Genomic DNA, 27,535 nt, shown 5'->3' on the forward strand with positions numbered 1-27,535 from the left:
AATGCAAACTAGTACAGCCACTATGGAGAACAGTGTGGAGATTCCTTAAAAAATTGCAAATAGAACTGCCATATGACCCAGCAATCCCACTGCTGGGCATACACACCGAGGAAACCAGAACTGAAAGAGACACATGTACCCCAATGTTCATCGCAGCACTGTTTATAATAGCCGGGACATGGAAACAACCTAGATGTCCATCAGCAGATGAATGGATAAGAAAGCTGTGGTACATATACACAATGGAGTATTACTCAGCCATTAAAAAGAATTCATTTGAATCAGTTCTCATGAGATGGATGAAACTGGAGCCGATTATACAGAGTGAAGTAAGCCAGAAAGAAAAACACCAATACAGTATACTAACACATATATATGGAATTTAGAAAGATGGCAATGACGACCCTGTATGCAAGACAGGAAAAAAGACACAGATGTGTATAACGGACTTTTGGACTCAGAGGGAGAGGGAGAGGGTGGGATGATTTGGGAGAATGGCATTCTAACATGTATACTATCATGTAAGAATTGAATCGCCAGTCTATGTCTGACGCAGGATACAGCATGCTTGGGGCTGGTGCATGGGGATGACCCACAGAGATGTTATGGGGAGGGAGGTGGGAGGGGGGTTCATGTTTGGGAATGCGTGTAAGAATTAAAGATTTTAAAATTAAAAAAATAAAAAACTAATTAAAAAAAAAAAAAAACTCATCTCCTCGGGTACTTCTGGGCTGCCCACTCCCCCTTTCCCTGCCGCACCTACTAAGGTCTGACATCTTTTTACAGCAACCCATGTTCTGGACTCTCCTTCTCAGTCCACAAGTAAAACATACCCCTCCTGGGTCCGCTCCCTTCAGAGCTTTTTTCTAAGAGCAAAATCATCCAACCTATTAACCCATGAACAAAAAAGCATTTGGTCTTCTCAGACACTTCTTTGCATATTACCAATGACCCTGACTAAAAGGAGGGGCTTTACAATGGGAACTTGAGGCCTGAAGAACAAATGTAGGGGAGAGCTTCATCGCTGGTGTTTTCACCACCTTCAAATAGTGCCCAGCAATGCAGGTGGATTGTCTTTTTTATCCCAAATGGAAGAGGCTCCCAAATAAAGAACAGCTCATCCTGACACACCTATTAGGCTTCTTCTTTAAGCAGGACTGCAGTTCAGAGACACCGTGAGTTAGCATGCTGACCATCCTCTCCACGAGCTCTTGTGCTAACAATTCAGACAACTCCAATATTTGAATCTGACAACTAGACAAAAAATAAGCCATCCCATCTCAAAGTGAAAATAAAGTGAGTGAAGTAGCTCAGTCGTGTCGACTCTTTGTGACCCCATGGACTGTAGCCTACCAGGCTCCTCCCTCCATGGGATTCTCCAGGCAAGAATCCCATCTCAAAGAGGATCCATTATTTCATACTTCCCTCTGCAGTCTGGAAACAATAGGGGGAAAAAAAAAAAACCCACCATCCAGTAAGAAAACCACGTGACAGGGAGTAGAAACTGAAGTTTTCATTAACTCACAGCAAATTCCAAATACTCTCAGGAGAAATCACATTCTAACCAGCACCAAGCCTACTTTTGTTGTTCTTTAAATTTTCCACAGCATTAATGAGGTTATGAGAATTTTCATAAGGCTGGAGTATGTTTTAACTGGTTATACCACAGTTCAGCAGCAGCCTTGAGGAAAGAAGCACCAGAATGCCTTCAGAGTTTGTAGGTCCAGAACACTGGCTCAAGCTAGCTGCTTTTGCTATCTCTTGATGTATGTGAAAGTGAAAGTGTTAGTTGCTCAGCCATGTTTGACTATCTGCAACCCCAGGACTGTAGCCCACCAGGCTCCTCTGTCCATGGAATTCTCCAGGCAAGAATATTGGAGTGGGGAGGGAGGTTCAAGAGTGAGGGAACATATGTATACCTATGGCTGATTCATGCTGATGTGTGACATAAAACAACAAAATTTTGTAAAGCAATCATCCTTCGATTAAAAGAAGAAATAAATTTAAAAAAAAAAGAATTCTGGAGTGGGGTGCCATTTCCTTCTCCAGGGGATCTTCCCAACCTAGGAACAGAACCCAGATCTCCTGCACTGCAAGGCAGATTCTTTACCCTCTGAGCCACCAGGGAAGACCCTCTTGATGTATAGATTGACTCAAAAGCCATGATTATAAATTAGAAGGTACTAATAATTTACAACCAGAAAGATTCCAGACCCATGAAATGAAACTGATAAGAATCAGTCTTACTATTAATATATATGCATACACACACACACACACACACACACACACACACACACACAGGGCTTCCCCAGTGGTACAGAGGTAAAGAATTTGCCTACAATGCAGAAGACATGGGTTCCATCCCTGGGTTGGGAAGATTCCTTGGAGAAGGAAATGGCAACCCACTCCAGTACCCTTGCCTGGAAAATCCCATGGACAGAGGAACCTGGCAGACTCCATGGGGTCGCAAAAGGGTCAGATGCGACTTAGCAACTAAACAACAACAACAACACATACACAACAGGTATTATATTAAATGTCAGGTGAAGGTATGTGTTCGTTTTTTTTCATGCAGCTAAATTTTAACATCACAAAACATACCTCTAACTGACATCATGGTTTCAAAGACTTAGAAAAATCCAAACACCCTAAGAAGTGTAGGGAAAAAGAATAGTTTGATTTGCTTGATTTCCAAGTTTAACCTATATTTCCGTACCTCCTACCACTCAAGTACACCCAATACCACCACCCTCTCGTCCTATCTCAACAGAAACCTGGGGAAGACATTTTCTCTTTAGAAAGTTCCAAGAAAATGCGGAAATGATACTTTTATATAGCTTTGGAATATGGATTATTTTTTAAGTGAGAGGTAAGATTTTTTAAAAATATTTTAGAATTCCCCCCACAAAAAAAAAAAAAAAAATCAAATCAAATAGCCATACTGGAGTCTCCTCCCCTGTACAAAAGAATTAAGAAAGCTGAGGAGAGGTATCAAACAATGTAAAAGAAAGATTTCCTGTTCAAATGAAAAACATGTCAATTTAGAGATTTCTTTATCTGAAAAAAAAATGAATAGTAACAGAGTGGTTTGAAGAAAGTGTTGCAGGGATTCCCTCCATCAACTGTAAAAAGGATAAGCACAAAGCCATGCCAACATTAGGAAGACATGCTTCTGTGAGAGAGAGGACACAGCTGAAGGAAAAGTTTTCTACTTTGCAGTTGTGACCAGGGCTACTATAAATCCATGAGTAAATATTTATGGAGTCTTCACGAGACTCTGAACAACATGTGATGTAGCCCATAGCTACCCGAGACTCTCTGGAGACCTGACACAGTGACACCACCACCCCGCCTCTGCTAAAGATTCTGCTTGGGGTTCTGCCACATGGTGGGAAAGACTGATGTCCAACCGGATCAGTATTTCTCTAATCATGTCACTTTCTGGAGTGACACTAAAGGAATCAACCAAAATGACATCTGCTTTGCACCTTACTCTCTTCTTCCATGTAACACTTCAGAAATTCCCCATGATGATAGAATCTGGGCCCCTCAGATAAACTTAATGATGCAGAAGTAACTCAGGATATGAAAACCAAGAAAAGAAGGTGGTGTACTTACTAAGTAGAATATGTTTAAGGAAAATATATTTTTTGCTTTTGATCAAAAAATTTGATCACTTCAAAAATATGATCATTTGCTCATGTTTCTTATTGTACACTGGAAGAAAAAAAATAGGCTTAAGGAAAAGTAAAAAATTTTTAAAAACACAGTCTCAAGGTCTAACTTGGAAAACTAGAACATAAAATAATTTCCCCATAATAGCATTGTTACAACTTCCACTCTTGTGACAGACTACTTAGTGACTATTACTTCCCCAGTTCTCACACTAAAAATACTTTAATGTATGTTTTAGAAAAAAAAAATCTGTTGGTTTCAATTTTTCTTAAAACAGCTATAGTTCAACAACCTGAAATAATTAAAAGTAAATGGGAACTTAATGTTTGGTAACCCCATCATAGCATATTGCTTAGTTGTGCTAACCCAGGCAACAAACACTAGCACCAAGTTATGATGAAATGAAACCATCCCACTGAAGTATCCACCCCCATTCCCAAGACTCAGGATACAATGTCATGTCTCTCACTGGCCAGGAGTTCCTTCCTTCTTGCTACCACAAACACTCCCATCAGAAGCCTGAGGGAAGCGTGAGGGGGGAAAAAAAAAAAGTGGACCTTTTTTTGCTCCCACAATGCTATAAAAAGATACATGGCCACCTTCAGAAATTCTTTCCTAAACTCTTTCACCTTCCCCAGAATAATTTTTGGTGGGTTGAAGCAGGTAAAACCAAATAGCTTGGAGTTCTTCTCTTTCTATAGTAATTGCTCACTTCCAAACCAGAGGAAAGCAGTTCTAATGGCATCAGAAAAGAAGGTAAAAATGTTCCAGTAGGACAACTGAATGGGTCTCGGTTGGCTCATTAAAATCACCTGGGACAGGAAAACAATTCCTCAGAGTTTCCAAATTGGTTGATCTGAGGGAGGACCCCAAGGCATTTACATTTTATCAAAGACTCTTGGGTGATTTTTACTGTGACTTGTAAGCAACGCAATTTTTACTTTTTTCACTTATTGTACAGGAGACAGGGATCAAGACCATCCCCAAGAAAAAGAAATGCAAAAAAGCAAAATGGCTCTCAGGGGAGGCCTTACAAATAGCTGTGAAAAGAACAGAAGCAAAAAACAAAGGAGAAAAGGAAAGATATACCCATTTGAATGCAGAGTTCCAAAGAATAGCAAGGAGAGATAAGAAAGCATTCCTCAATGATCAGTGCAGAGAAATAGAGGAAAATAATAGAATGAGAAAGGCTAGAGATCTCTTTAAGAAAATTAGAGGTACCAAGGGAACATTTCATGCAAAGATGGGCTCAATAAAGGACAGAAATAGTATGGACCTAACAGAAGCAGAAGATATTACAAAGAGGTGGCAAGAATACACAGAAATTGTACAAAAAAGATCTTCATGACCCAGATGATCACAGTGGTGTGATCACTCACCTAGAGCCAGACATCCTGAAATGTGAAGTCAAGTGGGCCTTAGGAAGCATCACTATGAAAAAAGCTAGTGGAGGTGATGGAATTCCAGTTGAGCTATTTCAAATCCTAAAAGATGCTGTGAAAGTGCTGCATTCAATATGCCAGCAAATTTGGAAAACTCAGCAGTGGCCAGGACTGGAAAATGTCGGTTTTCATTCCAATCCCAAAGAAAGGCAATGCTAAATAATGTTTAAACTAACACACAATTACACTCATAAAGTAATGCTCAAAATTCTCCAAGCCAGGCTTCAACAATACATGAACCGTGAACCAAACTTCCAGATGTTCAAGCTGGTTTTAGAACAGGCAGAGGAATCAGAGATCAAATTGTCAACATCCACTGGATCATCAAAAAAGCAAGAGAGTTCCAGAAAAACATCTATTTCTGCTTTATTGACTATGCCAAAGCCTTTGACTGTGTGGATCACAACAAACTGAAAGAGATGGGAATACCAGACCACCTGACCTGCCTCTTGAGAAATCTGTATGCAGGTCAGGAAGCAACAGTTAGAACTGGACATGGAACAACAGACTGGTTCCAAATAGGAAAAGGAGTACGTCAAGGCTGGATATTGTCACCCTGCTTATTTAACTTCTATGCAGAGTACATCATGAGAAATGCTGGGCTGAATGAAGCCCAAGCTGGGATCAAGATTGCCAGGAGAAATGTCAATAACCTCAGATATGCAGATGACACCACCCTTATGGCAGAAAGTGAAGAAGAACTAAAGAGCCTCTTGATAAAAGTGAAAGAGGAGAGTGAAAAAGTTGGCTTAAAGCTCAAGATTCAGAAAACAAAGATCATGGCATCTGGTCCCATCACTTCATGGCAAATAGATGGGGAAACAGTAGAAAGAGTATCAGACTTGATTTTTTGGGCTCCAAAATCACTGCAGATGGTGACTGCAGCCATGAAATTAAAAGACGCTTACTCCTTGGAAGGAAAGTTATGACCAATCTAGACAGCATGTTAAAAAACAGAGACATTACTTTGCCAACAAAGATCTGTCTAGTCAAAGCTGTGGTTTTTCTAGTAGTCATGTATGGATGTGATAGATGGACTATAAAGAAAGCTGAGCAATGAATAATTGATGCTTTTGAGCTATGGTGTTGGAGAAGACTCTTGAGAGTCCCTTGGACTGCAAGGAGATCCAACCAGTCCATCCTAAAGGAGATCAGTCCTGAGTGTCCATTGGAAGGACTGATGTTGAAGCTGTAACTCCAATACTTTGGCCGTTTGATGCGAAGAACTGACTCACTGGAAAAGACCCTGATGCTGGGAAAGATTGAAGGCGGGAGGAGAAGTGGACAACAGAGGATGAGATGGTTGGATGGCATCACCGACTCAATGGACATGAGTTTGGGTAAACTCCAGGAGTTGGTAATGGACAGGGGGGCCTGGCGTGCTACAGTCCATGGGGTCGCAAAGAGTCAGACACGACTGAGCGACTGAACAACAACATCAAAAGCATCCACTTGGGGGGAGTGGTTTGTTTTTAAGCAAGAGGCATAAATACATGGTCAGGGAATAAAACAAACTGGAGTGAGAAATAAGCAGACCATGTGAAACAGCACATGAGGGAAGGCACCAAGAGGCAAAACACGAAACAATAGACAGAAAATAAAAGAGAGCAGACTCACAAAAGGAAAATAAGAATAAAAGTAGAAGACTGGAAAATTAAACACAGATTGTAGAATAAAAGGAAAATGCAGCATCAGAGAAAGAAAAAAAAAAGAAAGAAAGGAAAACCTAATGAGATGGAAGGATTCCTGGAAAAGGGACTGTATGAAACGAATTGCAAGAGAATACAAAGCATGGGAAGGTGAAGCATTTATGAGAGTCAGAAACAGGGACATGTATAAAATAATATTTTGTCTGATTTAGTATTAAAAACCAGAAAAGGGGTTGCATTTCATACACTATGATTTTAATATTTTTTCTGATCATATTTGCAAAATTAAAAAAATAGATTTTCCATAATCAACTGGAACCTGAAAGAAGGGCATAGTCTTGGGAGAGTGAAGATCCCCTTTCAGGTGACCATATCCTCCAGGAACTAATAGTTGAAGAGAGAATGAGAACTAACTAAACCCAAGAGCATCCCAGTTTTCTTGTCCTGTGTCATATTACAGGACCCGAAACTTTCTTCCCTCCCAAGGTGACCATAGTGGAATACAGCCTCCTTTGAAGCCCTAGTCGCAGGCACTCAATACCAACGCCACCATCCTTTAGGAAACATCTCCCCTTGCAATGTATCTACAGACTAAAAACGTATTGCCTACTGTTATGCCCAAGTCGCAAAATCTCCCAATAACCACCAGGGAGCCAATATCCGATGCAAAAGCAAGAGAGTTATTAATACCAAGCTCGAGCTGGGGCTCCCACCAATATCGACGCAGCAGCTATAGGGAGGAGCCCCGAGCTCTGGGTTTCATTGCTTATATAGGGTATTCTCGCGCAAAAAATTTGAAAAACGGGAGTTTCCAGGTTGGGAGACGTCTAACTGGTTACCTTCTGTGGAAGGGTTAGGTGTTGGGTTCTGACTGGTTCCCATTTCCCAGGCTTGCCATGGGTTCTGATTGGTCCCAGGGTGGTGGGGTGAGGTTAAGGGATTTCCAAAAAGCTCTTTTCTGGGAATTTTTACAAAATGGAGTCTTCTTTAACAAAATGGAGTAGCTTAGGTCCTTCACTACCTAGTTCTGGTGATTCTATCAGTCTTTCAGACATGGGAAACACTGAACCCAGTTATTGTCAAATTTACTTAATTGTAGCTAGCAAAGCCCATGTATTTTATACATTTTCAGTGGCCATTTCCACTCCCTTGCCATAACTCATTTCCATTACAAATTTTTTAAACTTTTCTAAAAACCACTCTAGCATCCCAAGGAAGAAAATTTAAAAATTGTTGAAGCCTACTTTCCTTTCCTATGGATCAGGGACAACAAATTCAAATGCCTTCAAGGATGGGCTTTGGTATGTTAATGATACAGTGGGCATGCGATAGGAGCACTGTGTGCTGTGCTTAGTCGCTCACTTGTGTCTGACTCTTTGCCATTCCGTGGACTGTAGTCCACCAGGCTCCCCTGTCCATTGAATTTTCCAGGCAACAATACTCTAGAGAGTTTTCTTGCCTTCCTCCAGGGGATATTCCCAATCCAGGGATGGAACCCAGGCCTCCAGCATTGCAGGCAGACGCTTGACCATCTGAGCCTGCTCCCCTTCAGTGTGGCTCCAGTGTGTTGCTGCCAAGTGGAAATGCAGGTTCGGGGCTGTCACAGGCTGGTTTTATAAGAAATGTGGATTCTTAGGTGTAATCTCCTGATTTCCAAATGTTGATAACTAGTTTTTGTTTTGGTGTGATTCTTGAATAACTGTTTGCAATTCTCCTTTGCTGTGTGTTAAGTCACTTCAGTCATGTCTGGCTCTTTGCAACCCTATGGACCACAGCCCACCAGGCTTCCCTGTCCAAGGGATTTTCCAGGCAAGAATACTGGAATGGGTTACCATGCCCTTCTCCAGGGGATCTTCCCGACCCAGGGATCAAACCCATATCTCCTGCATCTCCTGCATTGGCAGGCGGGTTCTTTATCACTAGTGCCCGTGGGGGAAGCCAAATTCTCCTTTAGATTTTGCATTTTCTTTAATGAAGGTGGAAATTTATACTAGGAGATCAAAAGTTAAATAGGTATGGGACAAGTGGATTCACCACAAGTGGACTCCCATAAAATACAGCAAAAGTGAGTCATACTTTTATAAGATATCTTTTTATCCTAGGAAATGGCAATTGTCCATAACAGCCTATACGATCCGTGGGACACTACTGGCAAAATATGAGCCTCCCTATTAACACTTGTTCCTATAGCTCTACACATTGGGAGCGTTTTTCTTTCCATTTACCAACTATAGGTCAGTCATGTCATTTACAGGTATAACTTTGTTCTTGGACTTTGACTTGAAATTCCCTGGGTGAATCCTTTCTATCTGGATAAAGTCGGGCGGAAAAGCCACCAAGAAAGGCTTACTCTGCACTAGTTCTGACTGTGCAGGTTGTCTGGGAGGCCCAAGGTTGTCCGTGGAAGAGGAGAATTTTCATGGTCTCAGTGTTCAACATCAATATTCACTGATAAAGACTTAACATGATATAACCTGCTTAACATTTAACACGATAACCTGCTCCTGAGTCTCCTGGGGCCCCACTGTGGTTGATTTTCAGGAGGCCCACATCAGTCTTCCGAAACACATCTGAAACCATCCAGTGCACATTCCAGCTATAAATGGGAGGCACTGACCCAAGTCCAAACAAAAACAAAAATCATCTAAAACCTCCTTTCTTTCCAACATCAGAGACCTTTGAATGATATGTTTAGATTCTCCCAGGCTAGAGTTCCTCAGACAGGCCTGGAGGACTCAGTAATGGTGAGCATCTCAGCTGACCGATCAGACATCAGAAAACCTACCTGGAAACACGTCTGAGGTGTGAGAAAGAGGGCTGGCCTGATAAGTATACAGGCATGAGGAAATACACCTCTGTGCTGATTATTTGCATACAATGGAGAAACATTAATAATTAAACACAGACATAAACACAAGAACATTGCCTTCCCAATATTCACTGGTTCCCTCATTTTGTTTTATATCTAGGCTGTCCACAGGATAGCAAATTAATTTTTTAAGAACTAAAATAACAAGTTTACCAGGCGCTACCTATCAGTATTTTCACCTTTTGATTCACCTTGGCTTGTAACTTTGTTTCAAAAGTTTGCTAGAGAGAAATCATCGAAATCAGTATTCTGATAGTATTGAATTTTTTGTAAATTGAAAACCAGTTACTTCTGTCAAGCTTTACCTAAAAGAAGGCTATTGCTTGGAGATGGAGGTGAGGTTCTAATCATCATTTATCTTTAACACCTTTTATAGCTCTCAGCAGAAGTACAAAGCAGGCATGTCTTCTGTGTTCAGGTTAGGATTAAACATGTCCAGTCATGTCTGCAGGGGTGGTAACAGGAGGGTCAGGAGAAAAGGAAGTGGTTCTGCCAAGATTACAGTTGACTAATGAGCTTCCTGGAAACAGTTTATGCTGAGCGAACTAAGCAGAAACACAGCTATGCAGTCCTGGTGAACAGCAGGCAGAACGATACTCAGGCACAAAGCCTGTGCTTTGTTGAGACGACTGTCATCTTTCACCTCTCCATTACCACTTCTGGCTTCCTTCCAGCCCTCCATGGACTGGGCCATGAGTTCTGGAAAGACAGCGGCTCTTCTTTCAGGTGAATAAGTTGCTTCAAAACAAAACTTCTCAGATATACTGGGTGAATTTTCCCCAAATCAATCAAGTGCAGCGTGCCACTGATATGGTCATAAAGTGTGCTCAGTAATAAATAAATCCCTCCCTACAAAACATAATCTCTTTTTATAAATTGAATTGAGTCGCTCCAGAAGCTATGTTGAAGTCCTAACCCTTCGTACTTGGGAAGGGACCTTATTTAAAAACAGAAACCTTGCAGATGTAATGAAGATGCAAATTAAGATGAGGTCATACTGGAGTAGGGCAGACTCTCAGTCCTACTATCGTCCTTCTAAGAGAGGAGGAGACAGAAACACAGGGAGGGTGCCATGTGCCAATAAAGGCAGAGACTGAAGGGATGAAGCTGTGAGCTAGAAAACACCAAGACAGTCACAACCAGAAAGTAAGAAAAGGCAGGGAAGGGGCTCTCCTGGTGGTCCGACGGTTAGCACTCTGAGCTTCCAATGCAGGGGCCATGGTTTTGATCCCCACTCTGGGAACTAAGCTTCCACAAGCTGCAAGGAGCACTACAAAAAAAAATTAATAAGAAAAGAAAAGGCAGAGAAGGAATTTCCATACAGGTTTCAGAGGAAACACAGCTCTGCAGACACTTTGATTTTGTACTCTAGACTTCAGAGTTGTAAAACAATAAATTTCTATTATTTTAAGACATCTATGAAATTAAAAGATGCTTGCTTCTTGGAAGAAAACTGATGACAAACCTAGACAGAATATTCAAAAGCAAAGACATCACTTTGTCAACAAAAATCTGTCTAGTCAAAGCTATGGTTTTTTTTCCAGTAGTCATATACAGATGTGAGAGTTGGACCATAAGGAAGGCTGAGTACCTAAGACTTGATGCTTTCAAACTGTGGTGTTGGAGAAGATTCTTGAGAGTCCCTTGGACTGCAAGGAGATCAAACCAGTCAATCCTAAAGGAAATCAACCCTGACTATTCATTGGAAGGACTTATACTGAAGCTGAAACTCCACTACTTTGGCCACCTGATGTGAAGAGCCGACTCATTGGAAAAGACCTTGATGTTGGGAAAAATTGAGGGAAGGAGTATAAGGGAACATCTTTATCTTCCTGAGGATGAGCTGGTTAGATAGCATCACTGACTCAATGGACATGAATTTGAGCAGACGCCAGGAGCTGGTGAAGGGCAGGGAAGCCTGGTGTGCTGCAGTCCATGGGGTCACAAAGAGTAGGACACAACTTAGTGACTGAAAAACAAATGGCAGAAAATAGATAAAAAATACGTAAATCAAATACAACAAAAGCTGGTTTCTCTTTCACATGACAGTTGAAGGTAAGCATTCCTGGTCAATACTCAGCTTCCAAGCTCTTAACAGCTTGTGGCTCTGCCAGGCCAAGTGCCAGCAAACTACAGCCCATCCCTTTTTTGGTGAATAAAGTCTGATGAGAACAGAGTCGCACACTTACCCATTGTCTATGTCTTTTGCACAACAGCAGCTGAGTTAAGTAGTTATGAGACCATCAGTTCAGTTCAGTTCAGTTCAGTTCAGTTCAGTTGCTCAATCGTGTCTGACTCTTTGCGACCCCATGAATCGCAGCACGCCAGGCCTCCCTGTCCATCACCAACTCCCGGAGTTCATTCAGACTCACGTCCATCGAGTCAGTGATGCCATCCAGCCATCTCATCCTCGGTCATCCCCTTCTCCTCCTGCCCCCAGTCCCTCCCAGCATCAGAGTCTTTTCCAATGAGTCAACTTCGCATGAGGTGGCCAAAGTTCTGGAGTTTCAGCTTTAGCATCATTCCTTCCAAAGAAATCCCAGGGCTGATCTCCTTCAGAATGGACTGGTTGGACCTCCTTGCAGTCCAAGGGACTCTCAAGGGTCTTCTCCAACACCACAGTTCAAAAGCATCAATAAGACCCTCAAATTCTGCAATACTTATACTCTGTTTTAACCATAGCATTACCATCATTTGCATCTAGCCATCACAAAAGATAAGAGGTTCCCTTGAAAAGGCACACATCACTCCCAAATGTCCAGCACTGTCTAGAAATTACTTACAAGCCACAGCCATTGCTAGAATGACTGAGTAATGTAATCTAGCTGTATATCCAGGAGGAAGAGAAAACAGATATTCCCTGGGCATCAGTGGAAGATGTCACCCACATCAATGCAGTGGCAGCAGCATGAGAGGCCACCTATAATAGGGATTCATAGAGTCCAAGAGATTTAAAGAAGATTTTACCAAAGGGAATCAAAGTCAGGCAACAAGTGAAGAGACAGAAAGATGTCCCTTGGTTGCCAAGGACGCTGTTTTCCAGAGCATACAGGAGACACCACCTGGAGACTTACAGGAGTAACACGTGACAGGAGGAGACTTTGCAGGAAGGAGAAGTGCCACAACCGCAGATGGGGCCCGTTGTTGGTTAGCAGCTAAGTCATGTCCTACTCTTTTGCGACTCCATAGACTGCAGCTTGACAGGCTCCTCTGTCCGTGGGATCTCCCGGGCAAGAATACTGGAGTGGGTCGCCATTTCCTTCTCCAGGCGGCTCTTCCCAATCTAGGGATCAAACCCCTGTCTCCTGCATTGGTAGGCAGGTCTTGACCACTGAGCCACCTGGGAAGCCCAGGTCAGGGATAGAGACAGAGAAATTGCTTTTTCCCTGAAACTGTCACTCCGCATTTGCTCCAAGCTTGATGTGACCTTGCTAGCCTAGTTTATATCAAATACAAAAGTTAGCAAAGCACATCTAGAAGATTTCTAAATTGCCGTACCATTTGGGAAAGCTTATCTCCCATTTGCCTGCAGTTTGGGGAGTCTTGCACATATATTAATAATTCAGGTCTGATCGAGGCACTAGAGTGTATAGTATATAATCGATTTAGGCACTGTAAACATCAACAGTTTCTAAAATTATAGACAGACAAGCAGACATTATGTGCCTCCTACAGTTTTCCCAAATACCATCTCTAGTCATGCCAAAGACAGTAAACTTGAGTCTAGCATTGCCTCTGGGCAAGCTGCCAATTTGCAGGAAATAGAAGAGGACAAAGGAACACACTAAACTACACCATGAGCGTGCAATCAGCAAAATCCAGACTGCTGGAGTCCATGAGTCCATATCTTCATATGAAGATATCCAAGAGTCCATGTCTTCAACAGAAACATAGGGAAGAGAAAGAGATAGGGGGAGGAACCATAGATTAAAAGGGTCTTTAAAACATCAAATTTTGAATAATGGTCAAATTTAAATCATAGTATCTAAGGGTGCACATTCGAATATCAAAACTAAACACACACGAGGAAGTGATTACTACAGAAATGAGGATAATAGTTACATGTAGTGGAAAGGAGGGGATCTAGCATATAGAAGGGACTTCTGTGTGGCTGGCAAAGTTCTATTTCTTGTCATAGTGATGGTTACAATGGTGTTCACCTTAAAACTTATTAAGCAATTCATTAATGTATACACACATTCATTTGTGAGGGTCTATATCTGCATTTTATCTTACGATTAAAAAATGTAAAGACTAAATTATCAAAGAAAGAAAAAATGACTGAGAAACAACAAGGTAAAGAAAACTAGAGTGATTCTTATTTTTAATAAAACGTACTGTTCATTAATAGAAATCCAAGTGTGGATTTCATTCCTTTTCATCAGACCCATCTAAAAATCTCCATGGTAAACTGGTGACTTACAGAAGATGTTGACGTAACGGGTATAATATTTTTGCAATATTAAACCAATGTAGCTTCATCCTTGGTGAATTTTAAACCCTCATTTTCCTGTAGTTTTCCCCATATCCCCCACACTCTCTTAATTCATTGTAGTTCATTGCTTCAGGAAAAGGGCAGCACACAGCCAAGAACAGCAGTCATCAATCAGCTTACAGTTTTAAAACACAAGATTTTACATCCATAGCAAGACTATTGCCTGAATGCAAAAGCTTTGATTGAGAGAGACTAGCCTTTCCTGAAGAAAAGAGCTCTACTGAAACTTCCCAAAGCTGAGTATTTTGCATATAAAAGCCAAGCCTGAAGGACTCATCAGTGATTAAATGTTCTAGAGTAGAAAAGAAAGATGATGTGAACCAAAATCAATTTCTAGAAGACAGGAATTGTAGAGGTCAAACCATATCTGTGCTGGAAGGACAAGGAATCAGATGGGAGAATTTCACAACCCAATCCCCTGCCCAGGGGTCAAGTCTCAGGGACAGAGGGTAACACCCTCTTAAGTTTGGGGGAATCTGAGGAGCCATTACTGAGCCTCTGCTTCTGAGGGTAGAGACTGGACCCAACACAAAACTTTCTTAAAAATTGCATTTCCTTGCTATGCACCTTAAGCATTGCGAGTGATAGTTGCTCTGTCATGTCCAACTTTTTGCCAGGCTCCTTTGCCCATGGAGTTCTCCAGGCAAGAACACTGAAGTGGGTTCCCATTTCCTCCTCCAACATTGAAAATCAACTGTACTTCAATAAAATATACATTAAAAAACAACAACTCTACATTTGAAATGACATAGCATTTAAAATGGCAGCAGGAGTGCAAGTGAGACACGGTCTCCACAGCTGAGGAAGATGCCTGTGTGTGAATCTGGGGTTCATCCCCAGCAGGTTCACACACTCCAGTGGAGGCTGGAGAAAGAAACCAGAAGATCCTCTAGGGAAATTTGAAGGTGCTCAGAACCTGGGTCCAGAAAGGACCTGCCACATTGATTCAGAGTCTCAAAATCAAAGGTACATAAGCACAAGCTACAGAAATGATCAGGATGCTGAAAAAACTGTCATGTGCTGGAACCAGGCAGGTCGGGCACTGCAGGATGAGACCAGCAGGGACCGGGAGACAGCTAATCCGCTGCTGCTGCCCTAATGGTGGCCACTCTCCCTGGCTCCCAGATGCCACTGAGGAAAACAGAAAGCAAGCCTTTCAGATGCCCTTCACTGAAAAGCAACTGCGCTTTGAAATGAACGATGACAAAGATATTTAATTTTGGCTGAAAAAAAATCATTGGCTCAAATTGAGAATACTGGGTTGGGAGAAACTGAGCTGTCTTTGCAGAGCAGGGCCTCAAGAGTAAAACTGAGACTCTTAATCTGAGAAAAGAACATCACATTTCTGCCTTCCTTTGTTGTGGTGTATACATTTCTATTTGCTACGATAGAAACTTTTCCATATTTCGGTTAATGCCATCACCTGTCAAAAAGTCATTTCACCTGCTCTTTAAACTTTTACTACACACACACACACACACACACACACACACACACACACAATCATGCAATCACACAAGTTTTGCTTACCTTTCAGCACTGACATTTGGCTTGTCAGGACAACAACAGTATCATAAAAATTGCTAAGAAAACTGAATGTGACACTTAAAGAAATTTTAAATTGCACAAACATTATAGTTCTCTATATTAGATGACCACACTATAAAGGCTGAAAGCTCATTAGATGAGCGGTAGTCATAAGATCTAGTTTTATTTATTCCAAAATCAGGAGGCTTTTTAAAAGAGGCAGATATCAAGGGAAAGTTTTCATTACCAGAAACCTACACATGGCACACTCCTCATCAGCGCTGCTGGTCCTGATGTGGAATCAACATGCTTGGTATCTGCCAAGCCACCTCAAAGACATTCAGATGTTACACGGAGCTCCAATGTCCCTGCAGTGAGAATTACTCACTTGACAGTAGCTTAACCTGGGTACATCATGGGGAAAGGAATTCCCATCACACATCGGGTATTTCAGTCACACCCACACACATGGTTAGCAATCACCAGCAGCACACCATTTAAAACACAGTGTGCAAAACATGCAATGTGGAAGACATTGCTAAAGAAGCTAAATTAGGCATTAATAAGATGGAGGTGGTTAAGTGGGTGCAGACTGACAATTTGAATGGTTTTTTCCCACTTTATTATCCATGATGTGGTTGTGTGCAGATTTGGTTTAAAAAGTTTATAAACAAAGCAATCTGCCCTTAGCAACTAAGAGATTAACCCAGCTAAATAAGGAAAGCACAACCACTAAGAGCTTTCCTAGTATTTTTTAAAGAAAGACTAAAAGTAACAGCGTCTTGTTAGTTATAGTTATATTTTTATATGGTAATTTTTCCATTATCAATATTTATTCATTTGGGGGTTTTAGCCAAAAATGAAATATACCGACATATTTTGTTAACTTTCCTTTTCATTTTTTATTTTTTATAATTTATTTATTTATTTTATGTTGATTGGTTGCACTGAGTCTTCTTTGCTTGGCAGGGGCTTTCTATGGTTGCCACGAGTGGGGACTACTCTTTGTTGGGGTCCATGGGCTTCTCACTGCGGAGACTTCTCTTGTTGCAGAGCATGGGCTCTAGGCACGTGGGATCTTCCCCCACCAGGGATTCAACCTCTGTCCCCTGCACTGGCAGGCGGATTCTTATCTACTGTACCATCAGGGAAGTCCTAAATTCCATTTTTTTAATTGAAATGTAGTTAACAGATAATACTATGCTAGTTTGGGGTATACTACTTAGTGACTTGATATTTGCATCCATTATAAAATGAACCCCACAGTAAGTCTAGTAACCATCTGTCCCCAGAGAGTTATTATGTTATTGACCATATTCCTTAGGTGATATACTATGTCTTCATGGCTTATTTAATTTTATAACTGGAGATTTGTGCCTCTCACTCTCCTTTACTCATTTTGCCCCTCCACACCCCTCCCCTCTGGCAGCTACCTGTTTGTTTGCTGTATGTATGAACGATCCTGTTCTTGCTTTGTTTATTCAATTGTTCTGTTTTTTACATATTAACCATATATCAAGTGTAAGTAAATTATCAAAATGTGGCTTTACTGTTACAGGAATTTCAAAACTGAATGAAATAATGAAGACGAAAATTAGATCAGAAAACTTCATTTTTGTTTACTTCAATGTCAAGAGTTTTGCCTGTTGGTTCCTACAAATTAGCAATCTTTGGACTAAAACATACTTTAAAGGACATGTTCAAATGTTTTATGTTTTATATTTACCTTTATTTTATTATTTTAAAATAAAAAGTTTTAGACCTTTTCAAATGAAATCAGCTGTCCCAATAGGGGCTGTATAAATCTCATAAATGTTACAGCCTTCCGAGAGGGAAATCATTCGTGAACTTTCATCTGATACTTCGAAGATATAATATTGCTGAGCAACTAAATAGATTTTCAATCCTTCCAATTAATATGTTTATAGACCTTTGAGAGGTCCCTATATGTTTAACAATATCTGGAATTGTGAAAATCATCTAGCATCATTCCCTCCATTTTGCAGATGAAGTATCTGAGGGTCTGAGAAATTCAGTTGCATTATTTGGGTCAGAGCTTGGTTTAGATTCCATGTCTGTGAAAACCAGTCCAGAGGCCTTACACTCTTCCATAACTGCCTCAGCACAATTCTGACATCACCCTTCACTGGACTGTAACAGAAGTGACTGGGGAAGGGCTAGAAGTACACAAATTAAGACTGACTGTTAAATAATAAAATCAGTACAACTGTCATCTTTCTGCCTAGACTGATATGAAGAACCTAAAGACTTGGTTGGAGCCAAAGTTGGAAGAATGGTAAAGAGCAATCTCAGTTCCAGCATCACTTCACACATAGGCCTGAGAAACAGTTGTTCCTTTTTGTATTCAACCTTGGAAATACAGTTAATATTACTCTTATTGTAATATCTTAATTCCCATTGTCTTCTTCTAGCCCAAGGCAAGTGTGTCTCAGTAATCCTTCCACAGAGTAACCATAATCTGCAATTTCTCCTTATAATGCCAGTAATCCTTGGATTTTTCCCAGGGTGAAAGGCAGTGACCTCCCAAGTCAAGTCTTGTCCTTTTCTCAAATATGCTATCAAGTCAAAGATAATTCTCTTTACCCACTTAAAGACTGAAGTATATTTACATCCACTGTTTATTTCTTCATTATACATTTTCTTAAGTATGCTGATTGATTTTTTTCAGCAATTTGATGAAACTATATTAATTGAAAAAGAACATTACACTGCAACATAATCCACACTTCAGAAAGTCATTAAGTTTCATTCAGCTAGCAGCTTTAAACTTTTTTGTATAGAAACACACACCCCAGCACCATACTTACTTCATCTTCAAAGAAGGAGAGAGAAAAAACAAAACAAAACCGGAATATATGCTGCCTGCAATAGAGAAAGAAAGAAAGGGAGAAAGAGAGAAAGCTAGAGAGGAGAGAGGGAGGGAAGGAGGGAGGGAAGGGAGGGAAAGAAAAAAGCATTAAAGTCAAATAACTAGGAATCAAGGATGTGTAGTTCTTATTTTAATCCTTCAACTAACTTGCTAAGGGATCTTGGCAACATGACAAGTGAAGTCTCATAAATAAATTGGAAAATTAGGTAATTCTTTCTCAAAGAGCTTTGAGGTGTTCTAATTAGAAATAAAAAGTGCCAGTGCCAACCCGGAGTGTTCCATAGATTAAAATACATGAAAGTCTACTGGAAAGATAAAGACAAAAATGCTGATGTATATACAATCACCACAAGGGAAAATAAATACTCTTTCAAAAGTAGAAAATGAGAACTAATAATTCTGATGAATTAAAGGCCTGCTTAAAAAATTAGATGTGAGGCTTTTACTCTAGCCAATCATTCTGAACACCAATCCTGGCTCTGGTTATATCTCTATCACTCAAAAGTATTCAGGGTGGAAATGGAGCTACAACTTCACAGCTGAAATGAACCAACAGTTGCTTGTGGTAGCAGGGGTTTAGTCGCTCAGTCGTGTCCGACTCTTTGCAACCCTGTGGACTGTAGCACAAAAGGCTCCTCTGTCCATGAGAGTCTCCAGGCAAGAATACTGGAGTGGGTTGCCATCTCCTTCTCCAGGGTATCATCCCAACCCACGGATCGAACCCAGGTCTCCTGCATTGCAGGAGGATTCTTTACCAACTGAGCCACTAGGTGCTTGGCCAGGCTCAAAACACAGAACTTTGCTTCTTAGAAGGATTCTGGTGACAAAATGAGAACCCCAAGCTACCAGAGTACTCCTTAGTTGGGAAAGGAGCGAGAACTCAGGAATAACCTGGGGTGTACTTAATGACCACTGAAACACTAATGTTTCTTAAGGCAAACTTGGAGAAGGCAATGGCACCCCACTCCAGTACTCTTGCCTGGAAAATCCCATGAATGGAGGAACCTGGTAGGCTGCAGTCCGTGGGGTCGCTAAGAGTCGGACACAACTGAGTGACTTCAATTTCACTTTTCACTTTCATGCATTGGAGAAGGAAATGGCAACCCACTCCAGTGTTCTTGCCTGGAGAACCCCAGGGACAGGGGAGCCTGGTGGGCTGCCATCTCTGGGGTCACACAGAGTCGGACACCGACTGAAGCAACTCAGCAGCAGTAGCAGCAGCTTAAGGCAAACTAGAGTTTCTGGAGATGTGGAGGAGAAACAGTTAACACAGATCCATGTTTTCAAACTTGTTTCTTGGCTTTTATAGATGATAGACAAATTGCTATGCCCTCGTATTAACAAGTGTTCCTTGAGCACAGACTCTGCACTGGGCACCGCAAACCCAGTAATGAATAAAACAGTGTCCATGTTCACGTTTTTGTGGTATGGGATACAGTGATTAATATGTTGTGCTAAGGGTTATAAAGGGCGTATAAACAAAAGACCTAATGAGAAACAATTTAGAAAGTGAGGGTTGAGGTTTCGTACTTTGTAAGTAGCATACAAATGAAAACTGTAAACTGTAACTACTGGCACAGACATGGACCTTTTTATCACTTCAGAAGTCAGAAGAGATGTTTCTGAATGACCTAATCCCTTGTCTCTCAAAAAGGGCACAACTGGCATTTCAAGGGGAACATTGTTCATTGTATTGTTGAGAGCACTGTGGAACATTTGGTATCCAGTTCCTACTCCCCAAATCCAGCAGCACCCCATCACCCCAGTCACCATGACAATCAAAAATTCCCCTGTATACTTTCAAACACTCTGCAGGGAGACAGCATCTCCCTCCACTGAGAACCACTCCTCTTTCCTGTCCTTTTTCTACACTTGTGCTTAAACAATATGAGCACCAATTAACTAAAGTAGTAGAAAGAACAGAGCCTTAACTCCAGTTCGATAAGAGTTTTAATCCCGGCTCTACAATTTACTATTGAGTGAGTTAGTGAGCCTCAGTGTCCTTGTCTGTTAATACAGGTGATAAAGCACATTTTAGCAGATGAGTATAAAGTTACTGTTAAATAACATAGGTAAAACTGCCTCAAAACATGTCTTGCTTAATGGTGGATGCACAAGTCATTTATCTCAACAGTTAAAAAAGTAGAAAAAGAAGAAAGAGTGTTCCTTAGCAAAGTAACTTGTTTAGAAGTTGACTAATGCTGGAATTCCATAGTAGCTACAGTGCTAAAAAAAAAAAAAAAAAGCAATGACAGTGACTGTGCCAGGCAAAGGAAACACAATTGAAAGCTGCTGCTCTGCCAGCCTCTCTGGACACAGCATCCTGCTCCACTGCCAACCATCCATTTGGCTCCCCAGAAACACTTGCCCTAGGTCTGAAAAGACTAGCACTCATCAAAAAACTCTACTATGCTGATTCTGGCCATATATATTAAGGTAAGAAGAGCTCCCAGATGTCATCTGCTTTCTTTCATCTCTGCCATAATAATTATCATATGGTTTATGAAGCACAGCCACACCCAGTCCCTTATTTAATTCTCACAGCACATCTGTGTGTAGGTCACAGCATCAATCTATAGGTAATATTATCCTCATGTTACAGATGAGGAAACTAATACAAATTAACTTAATTAAGCATTACGATAATAATTGTAGCAGTAGATGACATTAGGTATTTTTAATGGTAATCACTATATTTATTAAGCAAGTTATTAACAATGCAAACACATTAACACATTCATAATTAAGTCACTATTATTAATATTATCAATTTTATTTAATGGTGATTCACTACATATCAATCACTCTACTAGGTGACTTAAACTTTTAACCTTTATTTTTTTAAAAAAACTTTGCAATAAATACTATTATTATCTCTATTTTTCCAGGGAGAAAACAAGCTTAGAGAGCTTAAATAACTTATCCCAAATATTAAAGCTAATAAGTCGTGGAAACAAAACTTCAACTCATATCTGTTTAGTTTCAAACATGTTAAACTATATTGCCTCTCCTAATATGCTTCCAAGAGAAGTTCCAATACAATGGCCAGCAGAACCTTTCATTACAGGGGCTTTCATGGAAAATAAAATACTTTTGGAAAGAATTATGTAACTAAACAGATCACATAAATTTCCCCTACACTTGATTAAGGAGCTAAAGGTAAAAATGCATTTGTAATATCTTCTGTCATTTTTACCCTTAGGTTGATAGGCTGGGCATTGAAGGAGACCATTTAACTGTGCCCAGCATGTCCGTGTTGGTCAGGACTCCATGGCCAGGGTGGGTGGCCAACCTCTGGTCATGAACCAGACTAAATGAGAGGCCAGCAAGGCAACACCAGGAGTAGCAGCAAACAATACTTCAGCAGAGTACGAACAAAATGAATAAATCACTAAATCACTACGTACAATTTAATGTTACCTCTCTCTAAATTTCATTTTAAAAGTATCATACAATCTCAGGATTTTTTTTTAAGTGCCTCCCTAATCTCTTTACAGTTGCAAAGAGAGAAATCCTGGTTTATGTTTTTAACTTCCTTCATTTACAGAGTCTTCAGCACTCACACCCTGCCCCCCCACCCGCCAACTCCCACCCCAACTGTCTCGATGGCTCCAGTTTATTTTAAATCCCCATATCCAAAGTTTCCCTCGAGGTTGTGACTATGGGCAAGTGCTGAGGACGAGAGGTAACTGCAGAACCATGCCACTCCATACAGTAGACCACTCCATACAATTTCCTTAATCAATGAAGGAACAGCCATCACAGACACTAACTGGTGTTTACTGGTCACTGAAGCACATGCTTATCCTTAGAAATTTAGTGTTGTCCTTAGGAATATACCAGGGCTTCCCTGGAAGCTCAGAGGGTAAAACATCTGCCTGCAATGCAGGAGAGTTGGGTTTGATCCCTGGGTTGGGAAGATCCCCTGGAGAAGGGAATGGCAACCCACTCCAGTATTCTTGTCTGGAGAATCCCATGGCTGGAGGAGCCTGGTGGGCCACAGTCCATGGGGTCACAAAGAGTCAGACACGACTGCAAAGAGTCAGACACGACTGAGCGACTTCCCTTTCCTTTCTTTTTTCTTTTTCCCCTTTCCTTTCTTAGGAATATAAAGTCTTCCTATTTGCCCAGTCTACATGCAGTAATGCAAATATAGCTTTCAAGAATTAATTCCAAAATGGTATGCTTTAAAAGCAGCAGCTGGATAGTAAACTGCTCATGACTCTTAACGATTTAAGTGATTTGATATTATGAGTATATTTATTATTTTGGCACAGGTAACAGCTAAAAAACTCAATGAAATTTATTAAAAAGCTGTTAATAAAGAAGAAAAAGAAGAGAAAGTATAAATGTTGCCAAATAACCCAGAAAAACAGCTCTGAAACCCTCCCCTTTTCTGTTATATGCATACTCACACTTTTCTCCCTGACCTCCTTTCTCTTGAAACTTAAATTCTCCTTTGTGTATTCTAAATTCTGTCTACTCTTCTAGGTACAATTCAGTCCTCACTTCTTCAGGGAAATTTTCTTTTCCCCATCTGCTGGTCCACATAAATTTTTCCTTAACCTGAATGCATATAATTGAAAACATGGTTATTGTCATACAGCTTAACATTTTAATATCCTCAAGTAGCCTCTGGGTGATTGGCCTCTGATAATTTTAACCCCTAAACTAAATATAAACATCCTGAAGTTATGGCTAATTATTATTGTTAATATAGACAATCATAATAAAGCCAGCAGTTACTGTATATGGAGAACTTATTAAGTACCAAGTACATATAAAATGTCATTTAGTCATCACAGCAATCCTGTAAGGTAAATACTATTATATTCCCATTAAATATATGAGGAATCCAAATTATAGTTAGACCATTTTGGTAGAAGAAGACAGAGCTGGAATTTAAATCCACTGCCTAATCCCACCGCTTCTTTTCCCTCCAAAGCAAGTAGGCCAGTGTGTTATACAAAATATATCTCATGATGAGGATACTAAGTGTCTTTACCAGAGCTAGAGAACTTCTACTGGGAAAGGTAGAAAATTCCCAAAATATTATATTATGGATGAGGCTGAATTAATAAGAATCATAAGCAACTGTTGTAATTCATACTTTATTTTGGAAAAATCCCAAAAGTCCAAATTACCCCAAAGGTTACTGAACAAATGCATACTTGCCATTGTGTGTATCTAAACTTAATCATTGGCACTTAACAAAGGTACCCCTGGTCCTCTGGGTGAAGGTTAGGTTCCCCAGAGGTAAAAAATTGAAGGGAAAAAAAAATGATGGTATCTTTAGTGTAGTTAGAAGAAAATGCTAAAACATCTTTTTGTAAAGGGCCTCACTTGGCTAAAAGGGGGAAATAGAGAGCTAGAGATACCCAACTATACAAAACACAGAACGGAAAAGAGAGTAAAACACAAACACAGAAGGCCAAGTGAGAAGGCTGTAATCTAACCTGAAATACACTAAGGGTGCCCCTGGGCCTGAAAGCCCTCACTGACCCCCACTCCCAACCCTCCTTTTACATTCCTGGATAGCCCCTTCTTCTGGAAACAAAATGCCTAGCAGCAGGAGAAGCGGGGCGGCCAGGTCTATGACAAGGATAAATTGCCTTTTCTCCACTGGGTGTCTGGTGCTAAATGGAATGTTGGCTGTAAATATTCTGAAGCCCCCTCTCCCTTTTCCTCTCTTAAAGCTTCTCCCAACCCCCTAGTCCAGCATTTTCCTCTCTTTTCCATCTTATCTTCTTCTTCCATCCTGCTCTCTCTTTCTTTTCCCATTTCCCTTCTCTGTCCTGTGGAGTTAGGGGCTGTGAGGAACAGACTGAGATCTGAAATTCCAGCAACCATGGATTCAAATTCCAAAATGCTAACTTAAACGCTTAGTGTTAAGTGCAGTGTTTGGGTAGTGTTCTGTTGATTCAGACCAGAAGGCAATTTCTTTTGACCTTTTTAAGCCTGTTTCTTCTCATTTCTCCTTTCTAGAGGACTTTACTAGTGGTATTTTTTTATCTTCTCTTCCCATTTTTAAGCTACTTCTGTTTTCTTCCTAAAGTCATCCTAAAGCCAGGACCATAAAGATACAATACTTTCGTTGGCAGTCTTTAAACATTATCATGGAGATCTGTATTTTTTTTGACATGGAAAGATGATCACTTTAAAATGAAAAATTATTTTAAAGCATAATCACATGAAAAATCATATATCAAAGAATATAATTATATAAAAACCAGAAGGTCTGCTTTAAATTGTTGAAAGACTCTGGTTCGGGGGAATTTGGCTGATTTTTTCCCCCATTTTCCATATTTTCTTGAAAAATAATTTTAAAGAAATATACATGAATAGCTTGACTGACCAGAAATACACAAACAAAAAGAATGAAAATAAATTGTAAGCCTTTACTATCTTCTTGACAAGGAAACATGTCTGAAACTTGGATGGGCAAGGGGTAAGCAGAGTGTAAGAATGTAGACATCCATCTGACAGTGAGACAGGGAGTTGGTGACAACATGTGAGTAAAAACTGGGAATGCTGTCATTGTCTGGAAAGCTTTGAGGGGAAGCAAATTACTATGTGTTATAGAGAAAAGCCTTTGGTCATAATAGCCACTCCAGCCATACAACTGCTTCTTTGCAGCCTCATTAATGTTGGTTCTAAATAACTCACATAATCAAAAAAGGGGGAAAGGAAAAGTTGGGCTGTAACCAGGACAGGGCTAAGATGTCTCTTCGCAAGGAGCATGGAGGTTCTCACTGAGAAATAAATTGACTAAGAACCCCCTGTTTGGATGTTAGTCCTGTGTGAGTGATAATAACCCCATCAAATTCCCAAGAGGAAACAGCTATAGAAATAAAAGGAAAACACCACAACAATGTTTAAAGCTCAAGAACACAAAAACACTGGGCTGAGACTTACAAAATGGAACAATGGTCCAAGTAAACCCTACACAGCGGGAGCGCCAGACCGTGAAATGGAGAAACAATGCTTGCTGGAGTGGGATTGAAGGCTCAAAAGCAGCTATTAATTCAAGCAAGATCAAAACAGAAATCTATCTATTCATGGGACTTCCAAAAGATCATTAAAAACTAATTACTTTCTGTCTACCTCAATTCGCTTTGTTGCTTGGCTAGCAGATTGTTCTTCCTCACTCTCTGTCTAGAAGGCTGTGGAATAAGACAGGGTGTTCCAACTCAGATCACAGGGAGTCAAGTGGCCCTATCCTAAAGCCCAGACACTAATTCAGGATTTTTCTAAACATTATCACAGACTCTCCACTTAACAGCACTAAGCTTATGGAGGCAACCAAGAGCCATTAAATCACGTAAAGTGATGTCATGAGTTATTCTGATTTCCAGGAAAAAAAGAAAAAGATTATGGGGAACATTATGCATAATCTAATTTTGAAAAACAAAAGTCAAACCCTTCTTTTCTAGGGCTATGTATGGTCAGTGACTTAACATGTTGGTAATTCAGTTCTATTGTTTGAGAAGAGGCTACATAACAATACTAGAGACAATTTTTATTTCTTCTCCAAATCTGATGCATTATCAAAAAACAAAATCTTCTGCCATGCAAGCAAATTTATTTTGTCAAGTGACATTGTCCAGACAAGTAGTGTCTTAAAATAATAATAATAATAAAACTTCTAACAATATTTACTTTAATTTCACTTTGGTAAATAATTTCATCTCCTTTCAACTCAAAAATTTCCATTGATTTTCCTTCAAAATAAAACTGTTCTTGTCCTTGTGTATACATAAATATTCTCCCTCAGGAGAATATTTCTTGTGGCCTTAGTTGTTTCTCAGGAAGCTAAGGGAATTTCTATGACCCGCAGCAATATGTGTAAAAGAATAAAAGTCAATAGTCAGAAAAAAAAAAATCATTTTTTAGAATCTTATTTGTACATGGACTTAGAAAATGACCAAGGATAAATGTGATGCTATATGATCTTGGATATTAAGAACTCCTCTTTCCTGAATGTTTATCCACTATGTTTGGGGGGTAAAATACAATACATATAATATCAGTGCCTGATTAAATATCTACTTTTAAGGTGAATAGCTTCTATTTCCTGAGCATTCTACAATTTTCAGTTTATTGCATATTAGTTTCTCATTTGATAGCTACTCAGTTTCTCTAAGATTTTTCTTATGGGAGCATACCTCTTCCCATTCTACGGTTAAGAAAACTGGGGCTTAGAACATTTATGGGAAGTACCCATAAATGAGAACTAACAAGGTGATATCATTTATGAGAAATAGAGCCTAGAACAGAGCAGCCTCCTGTTAATGGAACTATTGAGGAAAAGAAAAATTAATAGACATTGAGAAGCTTCTATGTGATACCTTACTGGTGCTTTACAAAGGACATTTCATTTCATTTCATCTTTATGACATGGGTTATTTTGATTCCTATGAATGTGTATACCAAAATTCAGAAATTGTGAGAGCTCTCATCAAATTTGAGTATGACTGTGTTAGTCGCTCACTCGTGTCCAACTCTCGGCAACCCCATGGATGGTGGCCTGCCAGGCTCCTCCAGCCATGGGATTTGCCAGGCAGGAATACTGGAGTGGATTGCTATTCCCTTCTCCAGGGGATCTTCCCAACTCAGGGATCAAACCCGGGTCTCCTGCATTGTAGACACACTCTTCACCATCTGCTCCACCAGGGAAGACTATATTTACCGTTAGGTAAAGACGCCCAGGGCCCCAAAAGAGTGTCTATCAGGCTTTTTAATGGTGAAGCGCTCCCGGGCGGAGCTCCCCGACCGAACAGGCAGGTCGAGGAAGTCCTCGCCCAGACAGTGTTAGGAGCGGCTTATATAAGTTTGTTGCGAGGGATGGTCAGGTTAATGGGCGGGGGTTCCGATAGGTCGCCAGGCCGAGGCGTCGCGGGCTGATAGGTCCTTTTACGTAGCTGGGGTGGGGCGGCTTTAGCTGGCGAAGTGTGCTGTCACTGGTCCCCAGGATCTGGGCGGCTC

The 27,535-nt window shown here is 40.4% G+C and overlaps 1 protein-coding gene across 1 annotated transcript in view; it reads right to left on the minus strand.

Moving 5' to 3' along the window:
• TRMT11 (tRNA methyltransferase 11 homolog) overlaps positions 1-27,535 on the minus strand; it is a 281,391-nt gene that overhangs the window by 76,575 nt on the left and 177,281 nt on the right. The window contains exon 13 of the mRNA XM_052645825.1: positions 18,489-18,582. Within this exon, the coding sequence (XP_052501785.1) occupies positions 18,496-18,582 (87 nt within the window). The 3' untranslated portion in view covers positions 18,489-18,495. The remainder of the gene's footprint in view (positions 1-18,488; positions 18,583-27,535) is intronic.

Source organism: Budorcas taxicolor, chromosome 9 (genome assembly GCF_023091745.1).
Source record: "Budorcas taxicolor isolate Tak-1 chromosome 9, Takin1.1, whole genome shotgun sequence".
Classification (NCBI taxonomy): domain Eukaryota; kingdom Metazoa; phylum Chordata; class Mammalia; order Artiodactyla; family Bovidae; genus Budorcas; species Budorcas taxicolor.